The following is a 26783-nucleotide window of genomic DNA, read 5'->3' on the forward strand; positions in this document are numbered from 1 at the left end:
GGAGGTCAGCACCACGATGGGCAGCGAGCTCCAGCCTCCCGCCGCCTCCAGCGCTGGCTCCCGGTGCCGCCGCCCGCCGTGCGCCCGCTGTGCGACAAGGACGGGGCCAAGGTCCCGGGGCCGCCCGCCGGGGGGCTGCGCTCAGCACCCGGGGCTTAAGGGGCCCCCCCGATAAACCCCCTTCAATCTGCAGCGGGCTGAGCTCAGCAATCCCGCGGTTCTCGGTGTCAGCGCTTCTGCCGGGGGGGCAGCCCGAGCAGTCCCCAGCTTTGCCTCCAGCCTGGGGCTGGGGCAGTGACCCTGGGGGGAGTGGGACTCCTACCCATCTCCAGCTCTGCTGTGCACCTCAGGGGTTTGGAACTGGGGGTGGCATGGTGTATCTGCTAGGGTCTGGCCACAGTGGGAGCCAATGTCCCCATTGTCCCCATCTCACCCGGTCATACCCCCTGCTCCGGACCAGTGGCCACTGCCCCACCCCAGTAAGCCATGCCAGTGTCCCCAGGGGCATTCCCCACAGCGACAGAACGTCAGCCTCAGTCACCACACCCTGTGTCCCCAGGGACCCTTCCAGAACCCTCCACTAATGTCCCCATGCCCCCGGGTGCACTTCTTAGTGTGCCCAGCCACCCACCGGTACACTCCCAGCGCCACCAGGCCAGCTCAGTATCACCTCCACAGCGTCCCCAGGCCCTCCAGCCACATCTGCACAATGTCCTCAGGGACACCCGCACACCCTCCACAGGGTTTCCAGAGCCCTCTCCAGTAACACTCCCCAGTGACTACAGAAGAAATCCCAGTGTCCCCAAGCAATTCCAGTTCCTGGGTGGGGACCGTGTCCCTCCCAGTCCAAAAAGACCCTGCCCGACGACCAGGGGCACCGCAGTGCCACCTCTGTGTTACCACCCCAGGCACAGCGAGCCCCCTACAATGTCTCTGGGTCCCTCAGTGTCCCTTCCCAGGGCCCCCCTCTTATGTCCCTGGTGCCCCCCATTGTCGCTGTGGCCACTGCCGCAAAACGGAGTGTCCCAAGGAATACCAGAGTAACTCCCCAGTGTCCCCAGTGACTTCACTACAGCCCCCAGTGCCCCTATGTCCCTCCCCATTTGTCCCCAGCGCCCCCAGTTCCCCTGTGTCCCCCATTTGTCCACAGTGCTCCTAGGTCCCCTGTGTCCCCCATTTGTCCCCAGTGCCCCCGTGTCCCCCCATTTGTCCCCAGCGCCCCCAGTTCCCCTGTGTCCCCCATTTGTCCCCAGTGCCCCCGTGTCCCCCCATTTGTCCCCAGCGCCCCCAGTCCCCTGTGTCCCCCATTTGTCCCCTCCCCGCACCGCGGCTCTCCTGCAGAGCCTCGCTCGGCCGCCAGAGGGCGGGAGCGCCCAGAGCAGCTCCCAGTACAGCCCAGCGCCCCCAGTGCAGCTCTGCACCCCCAGTACAGCTCTGCACCCCCAGTACAGCATTCACCCCCCCAGTACAGCTCTGCACCCCCCAGTACAGCTCTGCACCCCCAGTACAGCATTCACCCCCCCAGTACAGCTCTGCACCCCCCCAGTACAGCTCTGCACCCCCCAGTACAGCATTCACCCCCCCCCAGTACAGCATTCACCCCCCCAGTACAGCTCTGCACCCCCAGTACAGCTCTGCACCCCCAGTACAGCATTCACCCCCCCAGTGCAGCTCTGCACCCCCAGTGCAGCTCTGCACCCCCAGTACAGCATTCACCCCCCCAGTACAGCTCTGCACCCCCAGTACAGCTCTGCACACCCCTAGTACAGCATTCACCCCCCCAGTACAGCTCTGCACCCCCAGTACAGCTCTGCACCCCCCAGTACAGCTCTGCACCCCCAGTACAGCATTCACCCCCCCAGTGCAGCTCTGCACCCCCAGTACAGCTCTGCACACTCCAGTGCAGCTCTGCACACCCCTAGTACAGCATTCACCACCCCAGTACAGCTCTGCACCCCCCAGTACAGCATTCACCACCCCAGTACAGCTCTGCACACCCCTAGTACAGCTCTGCACCACACCCACTACAGCTCTGCACCCCCCCAGTACAGCACTGCACCACCCCAGTAAAGCCCAGTGCCCCCAGTACAGGTCTGCACCCGCCAGTGTACCCAGTACTGACCCCAGCATAGCCTCAGCAACCCAGTTCTCACATAAGTGCCTCTCAAGCCCAGGAGCACCTCCATTACCCCAGTACTGAACAGGGTGCCCTGCTACAGCCCAGTATTGCCCACTACAACCCCAGCCACCCCTACAGAACCATCACCACTTCCCAACCATTGCTCCCAGTACCACCAAGTACCAGCTCTTACTTACCAAATCCTAATGCCTCAGTTCTTCTCCTAGTCCTCCTGCCCAGTATGAACCTCCCGTGTGCCCAGTACTACCTGCAATACAGCCCAGGACCTTTCAGCACTGACCCCAGTGCCTCCTGAACTACTCAGAGCTTGGTACCACCCCCGTATCAATCAAAGTGCTTCCAGTATCACCCACTACCACCCTCAGAGCCCTCTATAAAGTTTCTCCCCTGTTCCATGCCCCCAGTACCACCAAGTACCAGCTCCCAGTACCATATCCTAGTGCCCCCAGTAGTGACTCTGAGTGTTCCCAGTGCCTCCAGCAACACCCAGTGCTGATGCCCAGCCCAGCCAGTGTACCCTAACACCCAGCAGCACCATGCACTACTGCCACCTCCCCACACCCCCTGTCCTGCTCCCCCAGGGGCAGCCCTGTGTGCCCTGGCAGGGCTCAGGATTACGTGGTGGGGGGTCAGCTCCATCCCCTACAGAGCACACGCAGGCGCCTCTGTCTGTCCCAAAGCCAGTGTTTATTTGGGAGTGCCCCTAGCTGCACCAAGGGCCACTTACTGAGCCCTGGTCACCCCTCTTTCCCACGTGCAACTATTTACAACCCTCCACAGCCACCGGGGTGCCCCGAGAGGGTGGCTGATGGGCTGGGTGCCCCAAACACCCCTGGGTGCCACTGTCACCAAGCACCAGCAGCCGCTCGAGGTTTTACACCAGCATGGCCCCTTCTCCTTCCCTTCTCCATCCAAAGACCCCATTATTGCCTGAACATCTCGGTCATACCTTGGGGTCCCACCTCACCCCTGCCAAGCCCCCAAGGAGGGGACAGAGCCACATACCCTCTCCTCCTCAGCTTGCCTGCTGGTCTGCAGCTTCCCCACAGAAAGCACTAGCTCCTCCATAACCTTACTGTGGGGAAACTGAGGCAGGGAGCTACAATGGCCATGCCCCGCTTGCAGTGGGCAGACTTCATCTGGCACTGCCTCGCCCACCTCAATCCCACCCCTCCCCAGGGCACCATCTCCTCCCACACCAGGACATCCATCCCCAGCAGGGTGCCATGCCCCAGCTGGGTGGGACAGTGGCTGTGGTGACCCATGGTCCCTACACAACAGGATCGGGGGGTCCTTGGCAGGGAGGAAGGGTGGCTGCAGTCACCTCAGGGGTCCTTGCTCCTCCCTGGGGCGGGGAAGTGGGGGCAGCACCACCCCAGTGACTATGCACAGTCTACAAATAAATACCACCTCCCGTAGGAGGGGAAAGCGCGTGTGTCTGTGTGTGTGTGTGCGTGGATGTGTATATATATATATATATATATATTTATTTATTTATTTATAGATATTTTTAATATTAAAAGGGGGGAAAAATAGACCACTGTGCTAGCAAAGTCCCTGATGATGGTTTCATGTATGCCCATAGGTCTCTGGCTGGTGATTCCGGCGGTTCCGAGGCTTCTTCTGGTCCTGCTGCTCCTTGGCTTTGAGGCCAGCCAGCGGCTGCGGGGGGCTGGAGGCCGTGTGCCGCCAGTAGCCCTGGCAGTACTGGTCCAGGAGTCCCATTTCGGGCTGGCTGAGCAGCTGCAGCAGGTCCTGGTAGCGGGGCGTGGGGGCACCCGGCAGGCCGAGGGGGGTCTCTGCCTGGACCAGCACGGCGTGGACGGCGCGGCTGCTGAGCACGCGGAGCTGCACCTTGGTCACCGTGTGCTTGAAGTTGTTCTCGGTGGCGGTGCAGGAGTAGAGGCCGCTGTCGCTGAGCTGCAGGGCGCGCAGCAGCAAGCCCTGCTCCGTGCGCAGCACCCGGCCCTCCACCCGCAGCTGGGGACACAGGGGCACGGCTCAGCCGCTGGCACCGGCACCCCCGGCACCCCCAGCGCAGCCCTGCCCTACCTCTTTCCGCCGGTCGCTGTTGTCCTTCTGCAGCAGCCACTTGACGCTGGCCTGGGGCGAGCGGGGCTGGCATTCCAGGAAGGCTGTGCTGCCCTCCACACCGTACTGCACGGCCTCCACTGTGTTCTTGTTAGCTGCAGGGGAGCCATGGGCAGCCAGGTCACCCCCTCCCCACTGCACTTCTCTCTGCCCACTCTATCTCCAAGGGCGGGTGTCCATTCATTCATTTATCCACCCATGCATTCATCCCTCTAGATCCACCCATTCAAATGTGTTCAATCTCCTCCCCAACATACCCATTCATCCATCCATCCATCCAGTTCACCCATCCATGAACTAACCCATTCCTCTCTGCTTGCTCTCATCCCCAATGCAACTACTCATCTATGTTCATCTTCCTCTCTAATAACTACCCACTCATCCACCCACACATTCATCCATGTATCCTCCCACACAACCACCCACAAAACCAAGTATCCCCATGTCCCCAGCTCCAGCCCTGTGCCCCCAGCCTCCCCTCCCAGCTGCCGTGCTGCCAGGCTCTGCCCCAGACCCCCTCACCATTGGAGTTGTAGCCGCGGCACTGCCGGATGGGGTTGCCGTGCCGCACGTCCTGCCGCCGGCTCCGCCTGTGGGGAGGTGGGAGGTGAGAGGGGGAGCCTGGGGCACGGGGGTCCTTCCCTGACCCTCTCCCTGGCACCCCTGTACCTCTTGGAGGAGGCGGAGTAGCGGGTGCAGGCGCTGCCGTCCCAGGCGCAGTAGGGGTCCCGCGCCAGGCAGCAGTCAGCACAGGCTTCTCCGTACACGTCACAGCGGTGCAGCGCCAGGTGCGTCACGCCCACGGCCGAGGACACGTACAGCTGTTGCTGTTGGGGACAGAGAGGACAGGGTGAGATACCACCTCATCCCCACTGCATTAGGGCCCTTGTGAACCTCCTGCTCCGGTGCTATGGTGATGTTGGGCAATGCCACAGCTGGGCCTGGAATGGGATCTGCCCACCCAGGCTCCTGCCATGTGCTGTGACTCACCCTCTTGGAGGAGATGGTCATCGTCTTGATGGGTGCTGGCACCTGGACAAGAGTAGGAATGAAGATGATTGCTTGGACTGATGCTACAGCCCTGGGGTGGGCACCCCAGATGCCCCCACAGGCAGCTGGAGCAGGCAGAGCACATGGGGAGATGTGAGTGGGTAGCAGGCAGGAGGACCAAAGCCTGGAGTCTCTCCAGAGCTGGCCAAAATATGGCTGATGTCCCAGGGAGTGACTGGTATCTCAAGGGGCTGGCTGGTGTCCCAAGGGGTTGGCTGGCTGGGTCAAGAACACTCAGCAGATGATAGAGGACGTGCCAGTCCGTACCTTGAACACTTCAATCTCCTCCAGCATGAGCTCCTCTGTCTCCATGTCATCCCGAGGGAGCACAATGACCTTCTGCACGGTGCCCCGATCTGCAAGACACCATAGTGCCCAGTGCTCAGTGCTACCCCTGGGCACCCATGACCTCCCTGTCTGTGAAGGGGATCCCTGCTGGGGCTGTGGGAAGGAAAGATCCCCCAGGCCCAGCCCCATCTCTCTCCTGCTGTGAGAGGCAGCTATATCTGGGATGGAGTGTGCCTGCTCAGGTAACCACCTGTGTCTACAATAGAGTGCCACCAGAGCAGCATGGGGACATGCACCAGGGCAAGAGAAGGCCCAGGATGGATCATGGGGGCTCGGGGATGCACATTAAGAGCAGGGGAAGCATGAGCCTGGATGATACTGCCCCCAGGCACTGAGGTCAGGGAAGGCCAGGGCTGGATGTCAGTACCTCTGGGATGCGCAACTGGGCATGAAAGGCACAGGGCTGAATGATGGGCTTAGCACGGGCAATAGGAAGCACATTGGATGGGTGCTAGGGTCAGGAAAGGATAAGCCTGGATGATGAGGCCCCTGGAACAGGACAGGTGGAGGACTAGGCTGCATGGTAGAATCCCTAGGATGGGAAGTACCACACCAGATCACTGGTTTCAGGGATGGGAGCTGGGCTATGGGAAGCACTAGGCAGGACAGCAGAGTCTGTGGGGTGGCATCGGACAGGGAAAGAACAGTGTGGAGCCTTAATGAGGGGCAGGGAACTCAGGGGGGCAGGCAGTCCCAGCCCCTCACCCCGCTCTAGCGGCGCAGGGCACCGTGCTCTGGCCAGCCCTGGTGGTGCCCGTGCCCTGCGGGGCCGTGCCGAGCATGCTGCGTTCCCCGCGGTGCGCGGCGTGGGTACCTGTGCCCAGGAAAAGCACCTCATAGCGCCCGTCCGCCGCGTCCACCTGGTCCACGGCCACGGTGGTGAAGCGGTAGTTGACGTTGGTGCGCACCACCAGCGGCTGGCGGTGCGTGGGGTACACGGCGTGGTACATCAGCGGGTGCGCGCGCATGAAGTTGATCACCTCGTCGGGGTAGTCCTTGGTCGACTTCATGGAGGGGGTGAAGGTCCCCCCAGGGCACTGCAGCACAAATGTCACCAGAGCTCGGTAAGGTGGTACCAAGCACAGCTCTGAGGGTGCAGCTGCCTGGCAGGCACTGGCTCACCTCCCCGCAGTGCCCAGGGGTACTCACAGTGCCCGGACGAGGGTAGGGCATTTTTCCTGTGTAGGGCATCCACTGGTAGTTGGGTCCCTCCTTGTGGGCAAAGGGCCCGTTGAAGACCATGCGGATGTCAGCCATCGAGTAGACACACACAGCAGAGCCTTTGAAGACCGACCTGGGGAGAAGGATCTGCTGCCACCCTTTGTCATGGCATTGCCAGGACACTCACGCAGCTGAGACCCCCTCCTCTCCTGCACTGTGCCAGGAGGGTCAGCACTCACCCCGAAGCCGAGAACACAGCGTAGATAACCGGGTTCTTGGTGTCCTGAGTCTGCTGGATGAAGACGTCCTCTTGGGACAGAAAGATGGGAGGTATCACCACAGGGAAGGTGGGCAGGGACACCAGGGAACAGGCAGAGCAGCTACCCAAGGAAGAGCAAAAGGCAGGGGCCAGCAGGGGTGTCCCCAGCTCTGCCCAGGGTGCCCCCCAAGCCTGCAGGGGTAGAGAAGGCTCCCATCCCTTTCCTCGCACACTCACGGAGCTCATCGAAGTGCGTTTCAATTCCATCGGGTCCCGGCACGGAGCAGACCAGCCGCGCCTTCAGGAAGGTGCTCCACTTGTTCACAAGGCAGCAGTGGCCCCCGTCGTCATTCTGCAACAGTGAGACCCCTGCGCTCAGCCCTGCCTGTCCCCCTGCCCACGTCCCTGCCTGCTTCCCTGCCTGCCCCCCGCTACACCTACCAGGCAGATGCGCCCGATGCGGGAATAGACCCCAGGACTCAGCGGGGCATCAGCTGACTTCTCTCGGAAGAAAAAGTAGAGCTTGTCATCATTCCTCTCGCTGCTGTCTGGGATGAGCTGGGCACGGACAAAGGCTGGGTCTGGAATGGCACAGCACAGCATGGCACCATCAGCCCAGTGGCACTCCTGCTCCATGCCACAGCAGGGTGCTGAGCCCCCCTCTGCTGCAGCATCACCCCACTCCTGGAAAAACACTGCTGTGACCACAGGGTGAGAGCTGCATCTGAGGAACTGGGTGCTTCTTGTGATTTTAGTGCACCAAGAGAGGCTTGAAGCATCCCAGGGGAACCTGGGAGCATTCCCGAGGTCCACAGTTGAACAGATACATCAGCTCTACAAGGTGGTGGGAACCAGTCTTCCCCCCAGGAAGGAACCACACAGCATGGAAGTTTCTCAGGAAGCTTCTCCCTGCCATCCATCAGCCAGTGCCCAGCCAGTGCTGACAGCTCCTCCTCTTCAGGTTACCACCCCGCAGGCTCCTCGGCCCGGCAGGATCATCCCATCTGCTCTGCTCTGTTTATTCAGCTGCTGCCCCGCAGGCAGGGGTGCTCCGGGGCACAATGAACGTTCGGGGTCACTGACTGCAGGCGACACGGTCGACATCTCAGCACTGCAGAAACCCATGCACTGACACTGCCAGAGCCAGCCCCATCTCTCACCAGTCTGCTCCCACTGCCCAGCAAAGCTCCAGGCATGTCTGTCACTGCCCCAACAGCTATCCCTGCTCTTCTGTCTTCACACCCATCCATCCATCTATGATCAATTCATCCATCATCCGTCCATCCATCCGTCCGTCCATCCATCTAATTCATCCATCCATCATCAGCCCATCCATCCGCCCGTCCATCCATCCATCCATCCATCCATCCATCCATCCATCCATCCATCCATCTCCCCATGCTGGCTGCTGTCTCTATTCCGGCACAAGGATGCAGGACCACACGACAGGTCTCATCTCCAGGGCAGGAGCCCTGATGTCCCCAGGGCACCCGGGTCAGTGCCACCTGCACTCACCATTGAGCCAGCGGGAGTTGTACTGGTCTGTCCTCATGGCTGTCTGCTTGCCCATGGTGCGGAAGATGGCTGCGTCCGTGCCCATGAAGTCGATGTAGACACCAGCATAAAGTTCTTCATCTGCAGAGGGCAGAGGTCAGCCAGGAATCCCCATCTTATCCCATCCACCCACCTTCTTCAACTGCCAGCCTCAGAACTGGCCAGTAGCCACCAGGCAACCAAGAGCCACGGCGGCCTGTGACCATCCCAGAGAAGTTAGCACTGGTCTGTAACCACAATCCCCACCTCTGCTAGGCCAGGTGTCTGGCCAGTTGAAGCAGGCAGGGTTGGCAGAGCAGGAATCCTGCTCCTGGTGGGAGCAGTTGTGCCATCCTGCCTGCATATTCCCTCTGTCTAGTACAGGAAGCACTGACACCAGGGAGCCACAGGACTCACTTATTAATGCAGAGACAGTATCTACTTTGGGATCATAGGAGCACTTCCCCTTGCCCGACTCCAGCTTGTCTGGCTCCAAGTAGAAGATATAATCCTGGAGAAGGAAGCAAATAGAGCAAATGGTTAGACTTTCACCCCTCCATTCATGTGACAGGTCCCAAAGCCCACCAGGAGAGGCAGCCTCCTCCAGGATGGAGCACAGCAGCGAGGACAGATGTGGATGGACCACACAACAGGTCTGCAGGTCTCCTGAGAAGCTGAAGCTCCTGTGAGCGACTCCTTCAAAGATGCTGGGTGGTTCTCCATGCCCTCCACCACTTGGAGACTGGACTGGGCCATCAGGCTGAACTGGGACATCCATCCCCCAGGTCTGGGAAAAAGTCCCGCTCTGACTGCCTCTTCACTCCAGCTGGCTGTGCTGCACATCTCCGCTTGCCCAGCAAGGTCACACAGTTCCAGCAGCTCCAGCAGGCAGGGTTTGGCCTGCAGCACAGCTCAGCACAGCTCGGCACAGCTCGGCTGTTGGACCCACTGTACTTCTCTCGGCAGGGGCCATTTTCCAGGGCTCTTCCTCAGATGCTGTCTGCTCCATGGGATGCCTTCCTACTGTCACTTCTGCCTTCCCCATGGCCATCCCTGGCACCATCACACATTCCCAGCCAGGAGTAAGATCCACTCTCCCTCTGGGGCACATTCAAAATCCTCTGCCAGTGCTGGCTGGGGGCACCCAGGGACAGGCTGGCCCAGACAAGTCACTCCTCACCCTGGCTTAAGGACCACCTTCAGCTGAGACAAAGCAGCAGCACAGAGTGTCCATGGGGAGCCTGGGCATGGTCGGGACCTTAAGAAACCAAATGAGGCAGATGCCCACCGGCCCTGTGCCCTGACTTTGGTGATGGACATGGTGACAGGAGAGGCCAGCAGGGTCCTGGTGGAACACTGGCTCTGGGAAGAACAAGAGGGGGTGAGGGGCTGAGATCTCACCATGAGCATCTCCACTGGACGGTTTGCTCACACCAGCTCCTCCTGGGGCACCCAAGCCCAGAGATGGGCACAACCATGTTCTGCCATCTCCATCACAGCACTGCACAATCTGTGCCACCATCACCATCACAAATGCCTCTGCCCAATGCTGGCGCCACTCTGAAGTGGGCAAATGCTTCAAATGGACAACCTCTCTCTCTCCAGCACAGCCCTGGCACTGGCTGCATCATCTCAACCCTCCTGGTCAGGCAACACAGGAGCCACTGTGGTGCTGGAGCTGCTGTCTGGCTAACACACCTTGAAAAGCACCAGAGCTGCCAGGAAGCATGTGCTGGCAGCCCCCAGGGAGCTCCTGCGAGGACATACACCCTCTCTCCAAAAGGGAGAGAGGAACTGGGGTGACCTGAAGGGGCTAAAATGGCAGCGACATTTTCCCAGCTGGGAAATTGGAAGCAAGGGCTGCCTGCAGTTGGGGAGATGCTCTCTGCCAAGCATCACCCTTTGCCCTCGACCACCTGAGGGGCTAGGGGAGCCCCAGGCTGCACTGGGGTGCCCATGTCCCCCATGCTCCCCAGCCCATGCACTGACCCATGTTAGTCCGGAGGGGAGAGACTCGGGGGTGACACTGTCAGGGTGGGCTGCACACTGGGGTGTTCCCAAAAGCCAGCGATGCTGTCACCTCTCTGAGTGCACTTGCCTGCCAGGATGACACAAATCCCTCTTGGGGCAAGGTGAGCAGCTGCTCAGTAATGTTTGTGTAGGCCCTACCCAAACATCTGCACATCCCTTCGGCATCCTCCCCTGAATCATCCCAAGCCCTGTGGCTCTGCCGACACACGGCCCCACTTCCAAGGGACAGAAAGCCTGGAGTCAGCCAAAGCCAGCGGTGGGTGGAGAGCCACCATCCCTGACAGTGTCCCCCACGGGGGGATCCTACACGGACTAGGAGAAGGAGTTAGTGAGAAGGAAAGCCGACGCCAGGCCGGTGGCCGGGAGGTGCTGTGCTGGGAGGGGAGGGATGGATGGCGGGGTGCCCACGGCCCGGGGTCAGAAACATGCCAGTGGGATGGAGGAGCCCGCGGCCCCGGGTGCCCCTGCACAGGTGGGCGCTGCGGCGGGCTCCCAGACCGGTTCCCACCTTGCTCTGTGCTGGTCTCGGGCTGAGGGGGCTGGCGGTGGATCTGCTTTCCCGGCCTCCCGGCTGGCTCGACGGGAACCCCTGGGGAAAAGGAGCAGGGCACAGAGTTAGCACCGGCAGGGGAAGGACCCCCCAGGGCAGGGGTGAGCACGGGACCCAAAGAGCTGGGCTGATGGAGGCCCAATGAGCAGCAGCACTTGTCCGCCTGGGTTCCTTGATGGTCCAGCAGGACCTTCTCAAGGATGGATCCTGCTCTCTCCCACAGAACTGGGGTGCCCTAGCATGGGGTAGGAGCAGAGAGATGGCTGCCCACAGCCAGCCAGGCTGGGCTCACACCTGGGGGCTCAAAAATGGCACCTGCCACCTTGCTCCTCCTGTGCAATGAGCAATGCCTCAGGACCACAGCTATTAGCACCAGGGGGTCACTGGAACATTTCCACACTGCCAGTGACTCTGCTGGACAACTAGTACTGTCCTGGACTGCACCAGCACCCTAGGTTCTTATATGCTGTCAGTCTCCAGTTCAGTCCCAATCCAATCCCAATCAGGAATGGTCTGAGCAGCACCCACATCTCTCCGTGCCCATGCCAGGCTTGAGGGCTCTGAGGCAGATGCCCATCCTTCACATCCAGCGCCGTGATCCTCCCCCAGTTTCGGCAGGTGACTCCCTCTCCAGCCTCAGGAGAAGACACAGCCTGTGACCTGTCACTCCAATGTGGAGGGGACAGACACCTAACAGGGCATGGGACCCCTGGGATACTCCAGCTGCTACTTGCAGAGACTGACTCCCTTCCAAGGCTGTCCTGAAAAGGCTCCTCTGTCTGCCACACATCCTGCCTGGTGGCATGCAGCTTTGATGCCACCCTCTGACTGCATGTTGCGGTCCTTGGTGCTGGGTGACATCCATCCTGGGATGTTCCTGACATAGCCACAGGCAATGGCACAATCCCTGCACGGTTCTCCCGTGCAGCACTGGTGCTGGCATCCTTGGAATCTATGGTGAGGGGCTCAGCAGCCTGGCAGCAAGTGGGAAGCTGGGTTGACATGTCCCTTGTCCCCGTGGAGATCCAGCAGTGGCTGCAGCCAGCAGGGTGGGAGGGCACGTTGTGTTGAAGCTGAAGTTCCAGGGTGAAGAGAAGTCCTTGGTCTGTGGAGATGGCTTGGCCCCGCTCAGCAGCACAACACTGTTAGCCACGGTCACCCCCCATCTGCCCTTGCCCACAACCTGCAGCCTCCAACCTCCCCCAGCAGCCAGCAGAGCTGAGCCAAGCACCCACCCCACTGCAGTGCCCTGGTGGATGTGCCAGCACCACCGTGCCAGACACCAGCTCAGCACCCCGTCCCTCCCGCCCCTCACCTGGGCTTTGCGCCCGCGGTTGACGAAGGCACAGATGGGGTTGTAGGCGCCAGTGCCACACACGTAGAGGTGAGTCCGGTTCCAGGGCTGGATCAGGCGGATGAAGTTGCCACACTCCCCCTGGGAAGCACAGCAGAACACATCAACCCAAGCACGGGGGCTGTAGATTGTGGTGGAGCCATGTTGGCGTGGGCATGGGGTGAAACAGGCCATTGGATGGCACGTGGCATGGGACAGCATGGACGAGGGGCTGGCGTGGGCCACAAGCCTGCAAACTGGAGAGCCCAGCCCTGGCTGGTAGGAGGAAGCAGCATGGGGAGCTTGGCATTCTGCTTGCCCAGAAAGCCCTCCAGGTGCTGCCTGGAACAGAATGGGTGACAGCACACTGCAACACCCTGGAGCACCACCCCATCTCGACACAGCTGTACATCCTAGGGGGTGGCCTTTCCAGAGCAGGATACAGGGATAGGAATCCCCCTTCAGGGCCAGGCACCAGCCCCACTCCACTACCACAAGAGGACTGATGGTGGTTACTCACATTGCTGTTCTTGCCTGACAGGATGCACTCCTCGATCCTCTGCTGGGACGCGGGCCAATGGATCTATGAAAACACCAATCCAGGGGAGACCAGGACTCTCACCTGGCCTCACCACTTCCCCACCAGCACCAGTTACTCCCACTGAGCTCTTGCCCTGGCACCCAGAAGGTGCCCAAGGTGCCCAGTTGCCCCCTTCCACCTGCTCCCCCGCCCTGTGCTGGCAGCTTACGATGAGGGGCTCGCGGTTGATGTCGTGCAGGTCCAGCGACAGCACGTAGTCCTTGCTGCCCACGTACATGCGGTCGTGGTCCTCGTCCTTCAGCAGGATGCGGTAGTCGCTGGAGTTGAGGAGGAAGTTGAAGAAGTGTGCTGTGCCCGTCGCCTTCAGCTCTACAGGGGGAAAGGGGAAGGTGTCAGTACCCCAGAGACCCGTGTCTTTGCCAGTCTCATCCCTGAGTCCAAGCCTGGGCCCAGCTGGAAGACACTCCATGAAAAGAGGCGCCCACTTTCCACCCCGTGAGCACCATGATACTGCCACCTCTAAGCAGGACAAGGGACAATGACAGAGGTACTCATGGCCAGTTGGGACAAAGAAGAGTGGCCAGAAGAGAATTCATCAGAACCTGGGCTCAGGTGATCCAGCAGCCCACTGCAGGGAGCTGAGGCTGCCATTGAAATGGGGCAGGAGGCCAGGGCTCTCTGCTACCCCAGCCCAGAGACCACAGCCCCCAGAATTTCCAGCATCATCCTGCTCCTGCACTGTGATCCCATGTTCCAGTCAAGCCTCTGGATCCCAGGATGGGAGAGCTGGGACCCCAAGGAACCAGCTCCAGGGGAGGTGATGAGCTTCCCACCCACCCCACACACCCCAACCCCCCTTGGAAAGTTATTTTTAGCCTAAGTGTGGGAGCAAGGAGTGAAAGAGGATAATGAGGGTCATGAATATTCACAAGTGCAATAAGGCAGCCAGATGGAAGGCAGAAGTGCTGCAGATGATGTGGGCCAGTGCCAAGAACCACGCGGCAGGGGCCAGGGCATGAGTAAGACAGAGCACCCTGCCCCAAAAAGATACAATCTGTCCTGGAGGTCACCTCTTTGGAGATGCCACTCCTTGGAAGTGCCACTCCCCCTGAAGGTGTCACCCTCTTTGGATACCACCCCAAATATCAGATGCCACCTCCACGGGATGACATCTGCCCTGGATGCCAGCCCTTGGAATACCACTCCAAGCCATCAGATGCCATCCTCACGGGACATCATCTTCCCCATATGCTTCCTTTCAGAAGTGCTGCTCTCTTAGGATGCCATCAACAGCTATTGGATGCCACCTCTACGTGATGCCATCAGCCTCTGCAGCCAATCCCTTTGGAGATGCCACTCTTATAAAAGGTGTCATCGTCTTTGGATGCCACAGCCAACCATCAGGTGCCACCAATAGCCATCGGATGCCACATCCACGATATACTGATCCAATGAGCACCCTCACCCTGTGGAGTTTGTCCCTCCATGCAGAGGGGTGCCCTGTGCAGGCACCGGGAGCAGCTCTGGGGACCTCCCTTCCTGGGGAGGAGTGGAGTAGGGCTCCACAGGTCAGTGTCAGGAAGCATCAGACTGGCTTCCAGGCAGCACTGGGCATGGCTCCAGCAGCCAGCTTCCATTCCCAGCGGGAGGCCAAGTGCCTGCAGATGTCCCTGACCTCCTGGCTGCACAAGGGACTGCAATGTCCCACGGGTGTCCCCAGGGTCCCCTCCCATCGAGGGCACCCCTTCTGTCTCAGGGCTGGCAGCAGTGCTCCCCAGCCCGCAGTGGGCAGTGTGCAGCTGCTGGACGCACAGGCATGGCGGTGAGGCAGTGCTCACACACAGTGTGGGAACCCGTCAGAGCTAGGAAACAGCGCCATGGGACGTGCCATGAGCCTCCCCCTGCTTGGGGACTGCCTCTCTGCCAGGGCTGGACGGCCAGGACGAGCACAATGGGATGTGCAGGGGCTGGAACTGGGCTGCAGGAAGGGGGCCGTGGCAGAGGTGCAGTGGAACCGTGCCAAGGATGGGGGGCCAGGGAGCCGCTCACCCACCCACCCACGGCAGGCTCCTCCTCCTGCCTGGCCCATCTGGGCTCCAGATGCTCCCTGTTGCTGGTGCTGGTTCACACGCCACCCATGGCGTCCCCAGCCTGTCCTGTAGCAGTCCCTGACTGTGCCATGGCACACTGGGGCTGTCCCTGCCTGTCCTGTGTCCTGAAGCTGCCCCACTGGCCCATACAGTGTGTACAGGTGTGTGCCCCACACTCTGTGTGCGTGCTGGTGCCTCCCCCAGAGTGATGCTGATATTGGTGGGGACCAGAGTTCGGGAGCAGGCAAGGGCAGGGTGGCTCTGGCACTGAGTGACACAGGCAGAGCAGAAGAGCTCGTCCTCAGCTGCCAATGACAGAACTGTACACCCATGCTTCCCACCCAGGACAAAGACACCCAGAGCAGGCAGAGACAGGGATGGCAATTAAACTGGACAAGAGCCTCCATGCCAGGATAGCCCCTCATCTGTCATCCCTGCCCAGCCTGGGGATACCAGCACCAACAGCCCTAGGATCCTGGAGCACCAAGAAACTTGCTGGTGGAGAGCTCCATGTCAGTGACAGGCGTAGATATCCCACATCATTAGGATGGGCGTCTCCAGGGCTTGGCAGGGGACAGGGCCAGCAGCACAAAGGGCTTGGCCCCCCCACTGGGGGCTCCATTCAGCCCCCCACGGCCCAGCGATCAGAGGGGCACTCCCAGAGCAGGGCAGTGACGGACCCGCTGCCCCGTAACGCCCTCTCCAAAGACAATGGCAGCGCCGGCAAGACCCTGCCACAACCTCTGACCTGCCAAACCTCCATCGCACTGCCTAATCCCCCAGTGTCACTGTGCCCCCAACCTGCCCCAGCAGCCGTGGGGTGTCCCCGGGGATGGGGTGGGGCAGGGGGCCCGGCCAGGCAGGAGCAGTGGCTCATTAGCCGATGCGCCCCAACGAGCACATTCCCTCCTGCCTCGCCATTGCCAATCCCGGCACCGGCAGAGCTTTCCCGCCTGGCCGGGAGCCTAATCCCGTTTTAATTGCCGCACCGGAGCCAGGAGCCGCTAGCATCGCAGCCAGGGTGGCCTCCCCGGGGACCGTCCCCCCATTCCACGGAGCGCCCACCGAGCCCCCCGGGACTCGCCTGCCCGCAATCGTGCTGTGTCCTGCGGCGCTGAGCTGCAATTACCCCGTGCCCTCGGGTGATGCCGGCGGCAGGAGCCCGAGGCTGGCAGCGATGCTGCTCTGCCCGCGGCACACCGCCCCACTGCATGCTCTGCAAAGCCAAATTCCCCTGCCATGCCAATCTCGGGCTGCATTCCCAGCTCCGGCAGCTGTCCACCAATGCTGCCTGCCACTACTGGCCCCCATCGGGCACGGGATCCCTATTCATCACCCACTGGCACGGAGACCAGTGCTGACCTCCAAAGCAAAAGGGAAATTTTGGGGATTCTCGATAAACCGAGCACCCCGAAGGACTCCTTACTCCACCCCAGCACCCCACATCCTCCCCGAGCCCCCCAAACATCACCAGGGCACCAGCATGAAGAGTTAATGCCATTACGACCCGAGCGGGTCACCTCCCCAGGTGCACCATCACTGCATTCCCCAAAACCAATTACAGGCGCTCTCACCTAATTAGATTCTAATTATGGGCTTGTAGCGCATTCAACATAATTAGCATGTAAATTACACGGCGTGTTTATATTCAATAACCGCACTCCCGCCCCCCTACCCCCCCACCCCCCGCCCGGCTGGCGGAGCCAGCGCCTTTCGGGAGCCCTTTCTTTGCACGGGGAAGAATGAATTCACTTTAAATGCCGATGGAGAAGCCCAGCACTGATCCCAAGGGAGCCTGGCACAGCAGGGATAAATCCCATCTCCATCCTGCAGCGTTTTATCCCACAATTTTAGAAGCGTGCCCCAAATTTTAATTTTGTTCACTACTAATTTTTTTCCCTCCTTGAAATTTGAGATGCAGCTTTTTGGGTACGCGTCAGAGGGGCAGGATGGGGAGCGATGCCAGGAGAGGGATAGGAGGCTGGATGTGTCCCCTCTCGTGGTTAAAGCATTTGTTGTTATTGGGGCTGATCAAAGAGCTGGGTGGGTCGTCCGATGAAAGCAGAATTGCTTATTTGTTTGAGCGTCACTCCGCTACCCCTTGATGGGTTATTTATGATGTAATTAAGCTAATTACATGTAATAAGAGAGTTTCCGTGGCCCCCAGCCAAGCTCTTTTCCCATTTAACCGATTCACAGGTGGGAGGAAACCGAAGCTGCCTTGCAGGGGCTTGGGAGATGAAATGACTCCTGTTCCCGCTTGCTGCCTCCCACCCCCGATCATCCCCAGCCCCCTGGAGCATCGCCCCGTGCCAGAGGACAGGTGCTGCAGCCGCCCGGGTCAAACCCCTGGGGATGAAAGAGGTGCCGGCCGGGTGCTCCCCGCAGCCACCGCAGCCCGGCCGCAAGCCAAAGAACAATTAAAAAAAATGAAAAAAAAGGAAAATCCACATTTTTCAGCGAAAACCGCTGATTCATCCCCGGGCCAGCCTGCCCCAAGTGCCGGTGTGTGGATGTGCCCCAGCGAGCGGTGCTGGCAGGGGGAACCCCGTCTCCACCGAGCATCACTCTGCAGTGGTGACCCGGCTCTTGGCTGGGTCGGGGGATGCTCCAGCAGCATGAAACCCCCTCCAGGAAAGAGCCTGACTTCAGAAAAAAGAGACTTTAATCACCCCAAAAGCGAAATGCTGAGCCGAGGTGCCCCAACCCACTGCTCTTTGGGCTTTTTTGTTTAATGTTTGGACATTATTTCTTTCCGCAGGCCCTGAGGGGAGGGCACGGTGCCGGGTGGAAACTGCGGCTGCTCCAGGCCCTTTGCTCTGTGCCCAAGCGGCACGGGAGTGGAGAGAACACCCATGCCAGAACCCCAGGAAGGGCCGTGCTGTTCCATAAGGAGCATTGTTAATTTGAGGGATAACTAGCTTATTAGATACAGGCTTGGGGGGGCTGAAATTGCACAAGGTTTTTTGGGGGGGAGGGTTTAAGGAGCTTATGGAGCTTTGCAGCCGGAGCCAGGGAGCTCAGCCCCAGCAGCAGCCGGTCCCAGCGGGTGGAGGGGCCCTGCCGCAGCCCCCCACTGTCCCAGCCAAGGAAATCCTCTTAGGGGTCACAGGGTTCAGTCCCATGTCCCCGCCCCTCAGGGCACGGGGGAAAGGGGACTGCGGCATCCCCATGACCTTTATGGGGTCTGAGGAGCAGCACGGGGCACTCCCGCCAGGGTGGGCACCAACAGTGCCAGTGTTCCCAGCACTGGCTGTCCCTAAGCCCTTGGCCCTGCTCGCACCGCCCTGTTTATCCCATCCTGCTGTCGCCACGCAGTGCCCACAGCTGCAGCAGCTTAGGAGGGCGCCTGGGACATGGTCCCCTGTCCGGGCTCCTCTCCAGCCATCTGCCACCCCCTGGCCCGGATCAAGCGTACCGGGATCTCCTGGCCACCGGCAGAGATGCCAGCAGGGTGGGAGGGGAAACTGAGGCACGAGGCAGGCAGGAGCAAGGCCATGCAGGGGGCTGGCAGTAGAGCCCAGAGGAGACTCCGTTCTCAATTCATTTTTTTTTAAGTAACTTTTTACCCCCGCAGGAACTGCCCTGCCTCCCACCCCACCCCTCCCTGCCAGGGCTGCCCCGGGCTGGACCTCAGCCACAGCTTTTCCGAGAGGTGCCAGCAGGGCTGTTCCCCTCACTGGGGGAGCGGCTCCCGTTTGGAAACCCCATGGAGTGCCCTGACCTCGAGGGCTTCCCGCTGTGATGCGGGGCGAGAGCCCACCCTTCCTTCCCGCACGCTTTTCCCATGCTGGACAGGGAGCAGGACACGGAGGGATGAATCATCACCACCACCACCACCATCATCATCATCACCTCCTGCATCCTGGTGGGGAATGGGCCAGCTTCTGTGATGCCCCAGCCCCCGGCCCAGAGGAAGGCCCAGAGCAGAGGGGGCCGCAGGATGTGTACAGCAGTGTGGGGAGCGAGTGAATTGTTAGCACGGAGATGATTAAAAATATCCACCCTATTTCTGGCCAGCACTGGGCTGGGATCTGGGAAGAGCTGCTGGCAAAAGGGAGCTGTGCCGGAGCCGCTCCCAGCACTGTTCTTTCCATGCTGGTCACCTTCCTCCTGCCGGCACTCGGACAGGAAAGCCTTGAGAGGAGGACAGACGTAAGGAGACCTCAGGGTGACGGGCCGGGGGGAGGACTGACCCTGCCCAGCCCGTCACCCCGCAGCAGGGCACGGGAGCTCAGCTCCCACCCCTTTCCTATCACTCCAGTGTTTTATAGATGTGTTTTTTTTAATGCACTCAGAGACGCCGGGGCTCCGCGGAGGATGACGCAGGCCCCGGGGAGCTGCGACAAACCTCTGGTGCGCGATAACAAGCGAAGGCAAACAAACCCAGAGACGCTCCCGCAGCTGGCAGCGCTCCAGGCAGCGCAGCCGCCCCGGCAAGGCGCCGGGGCACACACTTGGGGACACGGTGGCTCCTTCCCCAGCGCCCTGGCCGCAAGGCCAACTCCATCCCACCCTGCCATTGGGATGCTTCAGCCAGAGGGTGCTGTGGGAGAGACCCACACCCCAACCCCAGCAGCTGTGACTGCACCTGGTCCCCTGTGGCACCACAGCCACCCCTGACAGCAGAGCCCAGTGAAACTCATCACACCAGTGTCCCCCAGCCCAGACCCACCACACCCAACCCCACTGTCTGCAGCTGCACTGGGAGATTTGGGGCCAGGCACCTGGGTATCATCCCTGCCTTTCCAGGCAAGAGAAGGGGCTGGACCATCCACAAAGTGCCTCTGTCACCCTGTATCTCATGGTTCTACGGCTGCATGCAGATGATCAGCTCAGAAGCTGCTCATCAGCAGTTTGGTGTGTGGCTCCCAGCTAGCCCTCAATGAAGATCCTGGGAAAATTCTCCCCCACTGCCACCCTTGTCAGAGTACAGGCAGGAAAGAGGCGAGGGCACCCTTCCCAACCTCCATGTGCTTGGATCCAGCACATCACTGGCACTTCTTCTCCATATGCCAGCGCAAATCAGCCTCTCTCCCACAACAAATCCTACCTCTAGGCAGCCAGGGCAGGGAGATCCCAGACCACCTCAGGCAGAAGGGAGAAGGACTGGAGATTCTGAGCACAGCCAGCAATCGTTGCTCCAACCAGCTGGGGCCAAAAAAAACCAACCCAAATCCAGCCCCTAACCTGTAGCACAGCAAGCTTAACCATGCCTATCTGAAATTAATCTCACTCCTGGAGCACATTGTGGTGGTGGGCACCAGGTCCAGCTGAGACTTTGCTGGACCCTCCCCTCCCCACGGCTGTGAGGAAAAGGTGTTTTAAGCCAAGGTGGGGAGGCATCTGTACAGCAGCTAAAGTGCCCCAGCAGCCCCCAAAACCCTCCAAAAACGCTGTTTGGAGAGGAAAGTGGCGCCTGCCTCTGGGGAGGAACTTGCTCACTGCTTTCCAGCCTGAACTTGTCCCCAGACTCTTCATACCAGCCATTTTTTTCTGTCAAGACCAGCCTGTAACACCCGTGGCTATTACTGCTTCACCGCGTTTGCTGTCAGCCCCCGGCCCCTCCTGCCTGGCTCTGCTGTGCTCACCATCACTTCTGCCACCACATTTCGGGTGTGCAGGTACAGTATGGCAAACCAGAGGGCAAAGGCACAGCGAAGGAGGGGCACAGGCAGCACAGGCACAGCTCTCCCACGGACCTCAGGGGGAGGCAGACATGAGACTCCTCGCGTCTGTCACCTCCTGACACACATCCAAGCAGGCAAGCCCCCAGCAGGAACGATTTCCGTTCCGCTCCTCAAGGTTTGCAGCCCTGGGACCTGCCTCAGCCCCAGCCTGCCCTGCTCAGCAACCTCAAAACAGCAGCTGAATACAAACCCCTCCATCAATGTGCACCCCAAAGTTGACCCAGGGGTCCCCCCACACCTCCTACAGTGGCTGGGTGGGCTAAGCAGCCCCGGTATAAAAGGGTTAAGCCCCTTCCCCCCACCCAGCACCCTCCCCTCCTGCCTCTCCCGGCTCCCTGCCAGCTCCCAGGCGTTAATACCAGCTGGGGGGGTCGGGGTGGCGTCAAGCTGCTGTCTGGAATCGGGGTGCTGCCGGGGGGGCTTCCTGCACCTCAGCACCCAGCTCTGCCAGATGGAGGGAGCCACCCACCCACCACAGGGAGCATACTGGGGGGACTTGGCAGGCTACCAGCCCCCCAATCCTGCATGTGCTGGTACAGACTGGGAGCTCAGCCACACCTGGATATGGATCCCCAAGGAGATTTCTGAGGGTGCAAATTGCTGATGACCCCCGAGCGAGGAGGAGGAGGAAAAGGAGCTTGTACTGGGGGTGCCCGTGGTTTCCTCCATCTTGGGGTCCCACCCTCACCACCACTCCAACAACCAGACTACTCTTACCTTTGAAGGAGAGCTGCACCCTGGGGGTGGCGAAGCCGTGGTCCTTGGGATGGGCAGCCCGCCAGCCCAGAGTCAGCAGGGTGGCCCAGAGGAGGACACCGACCACGGGCATGGTGGGCACGCGCCTGGGCGCCGAGAGCGAAGGGAGCCTGGGGGAGCCGAGCCTGCCAAGGGGGGCACAGGGGGAGGGATGTCAGTTCACTGCACCCACCACCCATGGGGCACAAGCCCCACATCCCGCTCTCCACTGCCCGCTGGCACGCAGCATCCTCCAGGCAGGACTGGAAACCAGCCCTGGGAGGCTGAACTCTGCTCCACAGACTGGGTGGTGGGGGGCACAAACTGGGGGCCACAGCCTCACCTCTCTGGTGAGAACGTAGGGCGAGGCAAGTGCGCTGAGAGCCGCTGCAGCACCCTCCTCCACCCCAGCTGGTGAGCCTTGGCCAGGTGAGTAGCATCCCTCCATCCCTCCTCACACCCCCCTCAGCTGCAGCATCCCCAGCCCCCCACTGGGCTGGCTCCCCCTGCCCTGCCAGCCGAAGGGGTCCTGCTCCCAGCCCCTGCCTTCCCACCTCTCCTCCCAGCCCCCAGCAAAGCCACAGCAAACAGAGCTGGGATCAAATCTTTCCAACATGAAGGAAATCTGGACTTCATTATTCCAAGAACGTACAAAAAAAAAAAAAAAAAAAAAAAAGGATTTTTTTTTTTTTTTTTTTCATAAATAAAAGAGGAAGAAAAAGAAGAGGGGAAAAAAAAAAAAGCCCTGCCTGTGTGCCAGGCAGCTGGACTCCCTGGGGCTCCGGCACTGAGCGGAGTCCGCCAAGCTGCCTCCAGCAAGCCACACACGCACCCGGCACGGCACGGCGCACAGCGGCCCCCGCGCACCCCACTGCCCCTCCGGGGGGCACCGGCCCTGGGTCGGGCCCCTCCCCGGGGCAGCACCTTCCTGGGGGTGTCCAGGGCACATAGCAGGATTTGGGAGGAGGCCCGCGGTGGGAAGCCCCTCATGTCCCCAGGGCGCTGCACGGCTGGGTGGGATGCACTGTGCCACGGTAGCCGGGTGGGCTCAGGCATGTGGGGAGTGTCCAGGCAGTCCAGCCAAAGGGCGCCAGCTCTGTGGGAGTAGGGGTCCCCCAATGTGACACCCCCAGGAAGCCATGCCCTCCAGGGCTTTGCCAGCTGCCACCACACAGTCCCACGGGGAACAGGCACACCCAAAAAAGCGGGACGGATGGTGGGAACCCTTTGGGGCACCCCGGAGAGAGATGCTGAGCTGCGAGGAGGGCGATCCCGCACCCCACCCGGTGGTCTGGCTGGCCCCTCCTGCAGTGCACAGCACCCACACGGCCAGCCCCAGGCCCGGGCAGGACAAGGGCAGCAGCACTGTCACCAGCAGCAGGGCAAGACCCCGAGTGTGGTGGCACCGCTGCTCCCTGGCGCTATGCATTTTTTTTCTCCTTCTTGCCTTTGGGGTCAGTAAATACTTCAATGTGCTCCTCTGCCCCTGAGCACACCCAGCTCTGTTCCATTGTACTGGTATTCGGTCCCTTTTCAGGCTGCCTTCCCCTTTCTCCTACCCATTCCCAGGCTCTGCCCTTCCCATCAGCGCCAGACCGGGACAGCCTGCACCCCCAATTCCTCCACCAGCCAAAACTCCAGTTGGTTGCAGTTAAATAACCCCCCTCCATCCAAACCTCCCCCCTCTCCCCGGCAGCTTTAGGAAATAATTCTGGCAAATCCTACTATTGCATTTGGATGGAGCGGCGTACGCGTCAGAGACTGGGAGCGAGATGGCAAACAAAGGAAAAGAGGGAGAGGAGGGGAGCGCAGCAAGCGCAGGGCGAGGAGAGGGGAAAGGGCCGGCGGTGAGTGGGGGGCACCCAGACCCGGCTGGGAAAGGCAAATTCCAAGGAAGCAAAAAGGGAAACGGGCCACTGGAGTGCACCTTGGCCAGGAAATCTCCATTTCCAGGGTCATCTGCACTCCGGGAAAACTGAGAACTCCAGGGGAGAGCGGCCACATTCCTGTCCTCCAGCCCCCAGGCTATCTGGGCTTGGAGGGGTTTTTTACCAATTAAAGTTTGGCCATTGCTTGTGCTGCCGCAGGAAGATCAAAATCCCACCCCGCTTTATCCCCCTTTCCCCATGCTGGTCAACCCAGCGCCGCCGAGCCCAAGCAATTAGAGAAAGATTTTCTCGTCTAGAACAGGGGCTCCTTTTGGGGATCGAACCCCCAAAGAAGGCTGAGGGGATGCCTCGGGAGTACCCCGGGGGGACTAGGGGGTAGGGCTGCCCGCACGCCTGCTCCCTGTGGCCTGGGGAGAGAGCAGGAAATATTTTGGGAGGGAAAAGCAATAGAGGCAGGATAGGCAGAGGGAGGGAAACCTGGCCCACCTCCGGCCACGGCGCGCGGTGCCATCAGTGGGAAGGGGGGAAAAATAGGGATAAAAAAATAATATAACATAATACAATAACGCTGAATGTCCAGCGCGGCCCCGCGCACCTGGGAAATAACTTTGCACAACTTTGCGCTCTGGTACGCCTGGCCTGTCCCCAGGGAGCGCCGGCTGTCCCCTGCGCCCCCCGCCCGGCCGAGCTCCGCGCAGCCCCAGCCGGTCCTGCCGGGGCTCGCCGTCCCACCGGGCCGGGCTCCGGCAGCCTGCTCCAGGGTGCCGGCCATTCTCCGGCGTGTGAGTGTCCTCCGGCACCCCCTCCCTGAGCACCCGCTCGCCGCCGAGCCCTGCCGCAACCCCCATGCCCCGGGAGCTCCCCACAGCCCCCGTGCTCTGCGACAGCCCCTCCGCCCCGAGCGGGACCGGGGCGCGCCTGCCCAGCCGCGGCTCCCGGGAGCAGGGGCACCGGCAGGGTCCCCCCACGGCGGTATGACCGCGCTGCGAGGCGGGGAGCGGGGGTCCCCAGCGCACCCCGCGCCGCCGCCAGCTCGGGGATGGGGTCCCAGCACCGCACCGCCGGCACCAGCCCAAGTCCCACCTGCCCGTTTCACCGGCAACTTGCGGCGGGGGAGACCCACACGCGCGAGTTCCGAGCGCCGCAAAGTTTTCCCGGGGCGCCCCCCGCGCTGGGCATCCGCTCCGCCGCCCGCCGCCGCTCTTACCTCGGCGGGGTCCCGGCGGCGGAGGGGCGCTGAGGAGCGCGGCGGGGCTCAGCGCCGCGCCGGGGTCCCGCGGCCCCCCGCCATCTCTCGGCCGCGACTGCCGCCGCGGCCCCGGCCCGTGAGCGCCGGGCGGGGCGGGGCAGCACCGGGCGGGGCCCGGCGCCCACTGGGCCCCGTTCGGGCCCGCCGCGGGGGGCGTCGTTTGCATAGCCACGCCCCCGGCCACGCCCAGCGCCCCGGGCCGCAGGTTCGAGCCCCGGCGCCGCCCCCGCCGCTCACCTCCTGCTCCGGCCCTTTGTTGCGGGGTGCAGGCGATGCCCCGCCGCGCCCTGCCGGCCCGCCGGTGGCTCGGCGCACCTCCGCAGCCCACCGCCCTGCCGCCGGTCCCGGGAAGGAGGCGGATAAATGAGTGCCGTCCCTCCTTTGTCTGCCGCGGCGGGGGGCGGCCCGGGGCGGCGGGGTCTGCGGGGAGCCGAGCCCCGGCGAGTCGGCGGCTTTGTGAGAGCTCCGGCTCCGCTGAGAAACCGAAGCCGTCTCCCAGACATGACATCTCCCAATGCTGGGAGTGGGGCGCCGTCCCTGGCCCCACCTTGCTCGTTCTGCCGCCCCCACCCCGGGTACCCTCACTGGTGAGCCCCGGCCTCCAGCCCAGGGCAGGCAGGTGCCCCCTGTCCGCTCTGGTTGCACAGCATCCCGCGGCCCTGGGGCCTGCTGGCACCCGGTGATCCCAGCTCACTACGTGTGCCCTGGCATCCAGGATCTGCTGGTTCCTGGGTATCCCTCCCCGGGACCATTCTCCCTCTCACCAGCACGGTCCCTGGATCCCTGCCCAGCACGGTCCCCGCCTCACACCCAAGGCAATGACTGGCAGGTGCTGTGCAGCTGAGCTCCATGGCTCAGCTCTGGTCCTTCCTGCCTCAAGGGGACACCTTGGAGTCCCCTAAATGCCCGGCACATGTCTCAGTTGCCCTGCTCTGTTTCTGCCAAGCTGGCAGCCTCTGCCACGGCCTCCTCATCCAGATGTGGGTACAGCCCTCTGCGAGCACCACAGAGCTTGGAGCCATGCCCCCTAATCCCAATAGGACCTCCCCCCTTGGCCTCAGAGGTCCCACCCAGAGGTTTGTAGCCTCTCTTTCTGCTTACCTGCTCCCAAATGGGGTAATGAGGCGTTAAGGATGCTGAAAAACCACAACAACGGGTGCTGGAGCGGAAGGTGCCCCGATCTAAGCCACATCATTTCCTCTGAGCCAGGCTTCTTGGATAGGAGCAGGGCAGGGGGATCCAAGGCACAAGGCACAAGGAGCAAGGAATGGAAAGCACTAGCCACCCACAAGCAGACATTGCTGCTGGAAAAATTCCTCCCCTGAGCACAGGTCCCTGCCCAGCCCCAGTGCCTCTCCATTCCCCTAGTTACCTCACAGGAAGAGGGGAAAGTTTGCAGGGCAGGGTTTCCACCCAGGCAGGGTCACCTTGTCACCCAGGCACTGCTGGTGCTGGAGAAGGGGGCAGAGGGGGGGTCTGCTCCCAGCCCCACTGTGATCTGCCCCGTGCTGCCTCTTCTTTTTCCAGGGATGGCTCCACAGAAATAAGCTGGCGCCGTCCTTCACCCTCACACATCTCCTGTGTCTTCCTCTGAAAAATGAGGAGTTTGCCGGATTCTCATCACCAGCCACTCTGTGTGCGGGAGGGCAGCAGCAATGGCCTCAGTCAGCAGCACAAATAAATGGCCCGAAACACGATACGCGGGAGCTCCCTGGGATAAAAGAATTTCTAAGGAGAGGTTTTATTTTCCCCTCAGAGCCCCAGTCTCTCGTGATCTGGTCCAAACACAAAGGCTGTCCTGAATTTCCAGTCTCACTTTCTCTCCTGGCAGCTGGTGAGCTGGATGATGCTTTGGGGCACCTTGTCCCCTGCTCCGGTGCCTCGGCACACTGGGCTGTGGTGGTGACAGGTCACCCGGCCCCCCCAGGTACTCCAGAGCCACTGGGCTCCGGTGCAGCTCTGGTTTCAGCTCTGGGGGTGGTGACACACATTTGGCAGCAAATTAAAGTGGGGCAGCCACAGCCGGAGGCTGCTCTCAGCCCCTCTCCACAACCTGCCTGCTGCTGGGGGGGCTGCGGGTGCTCCCTCAGGCT

General features: G+C 61.3%; 1 protein-coding gene across 2 annotated transcripts; it reads right to left on the reverse strand.

Annotated features, from left to right (window-relative positions):
• Positions 1-3615: 3615 nt before the first annotated feature.
• Positions 3616-24795, reverse strand: SEMA3F (semaphorin 3F). 2 transcript variants are annotated; one of them, XM_056501475.1, is made up of 19 exons: positions 24649-24795; positions 21535-21698; positions 13246-13406; positions 13017-13079; positions 12479-12598; positions 11122-11202; positions 9000-9093; positions 8565-8684; positions 7491-7630; positions 7287-7401; positions 7030-7099; positions 6779-6923; positions 6444-6666; positions 5549-5637; positions 5222-5263; positions 4901-5058; positions 4754-4821; positions 4193-4326; positions 3616-4120 (listed from the first exon to the last, which is right to left on the reverse strand). In XM_056501475.1, exons 2-19 carry the CDS (start codon positions 21644-21646, stop codon positions 3710-3712), a joined length of 2346 nt encoding a protein of 781 aa, XP_056357450.1. In that variant the 5' UTR covers positions 21647-21698; positions 24649-24795; the 3' UTR covers positions 3616-3709. The 2 variants fall into 2 exon arrangements, with proteins under 2 accessions (XP_056357450.1, XP_056357451.1); XM_056501476.1 differs by lacking the exon at positions 11122-11202.
• Between the last annotated feature and the right edge of the window lie 1988 nt (positions 24796-26783).

Source organism: Oenanthe melanoleuca, chromosome 12 (assembly GCF_029582105.1).
Source record: "Oenanthe melanoleuca isolate GR-GAL-2019-014 chromosome 12, OMel1.0, whole genome shotgun sequence".
Taxonomy (NCBI): Eukaryota; Metazoa; Chordata; class Aves; order Passeriformes; family Muscicapidae; genus Oenanthe; species Oenanthe melanoleuca.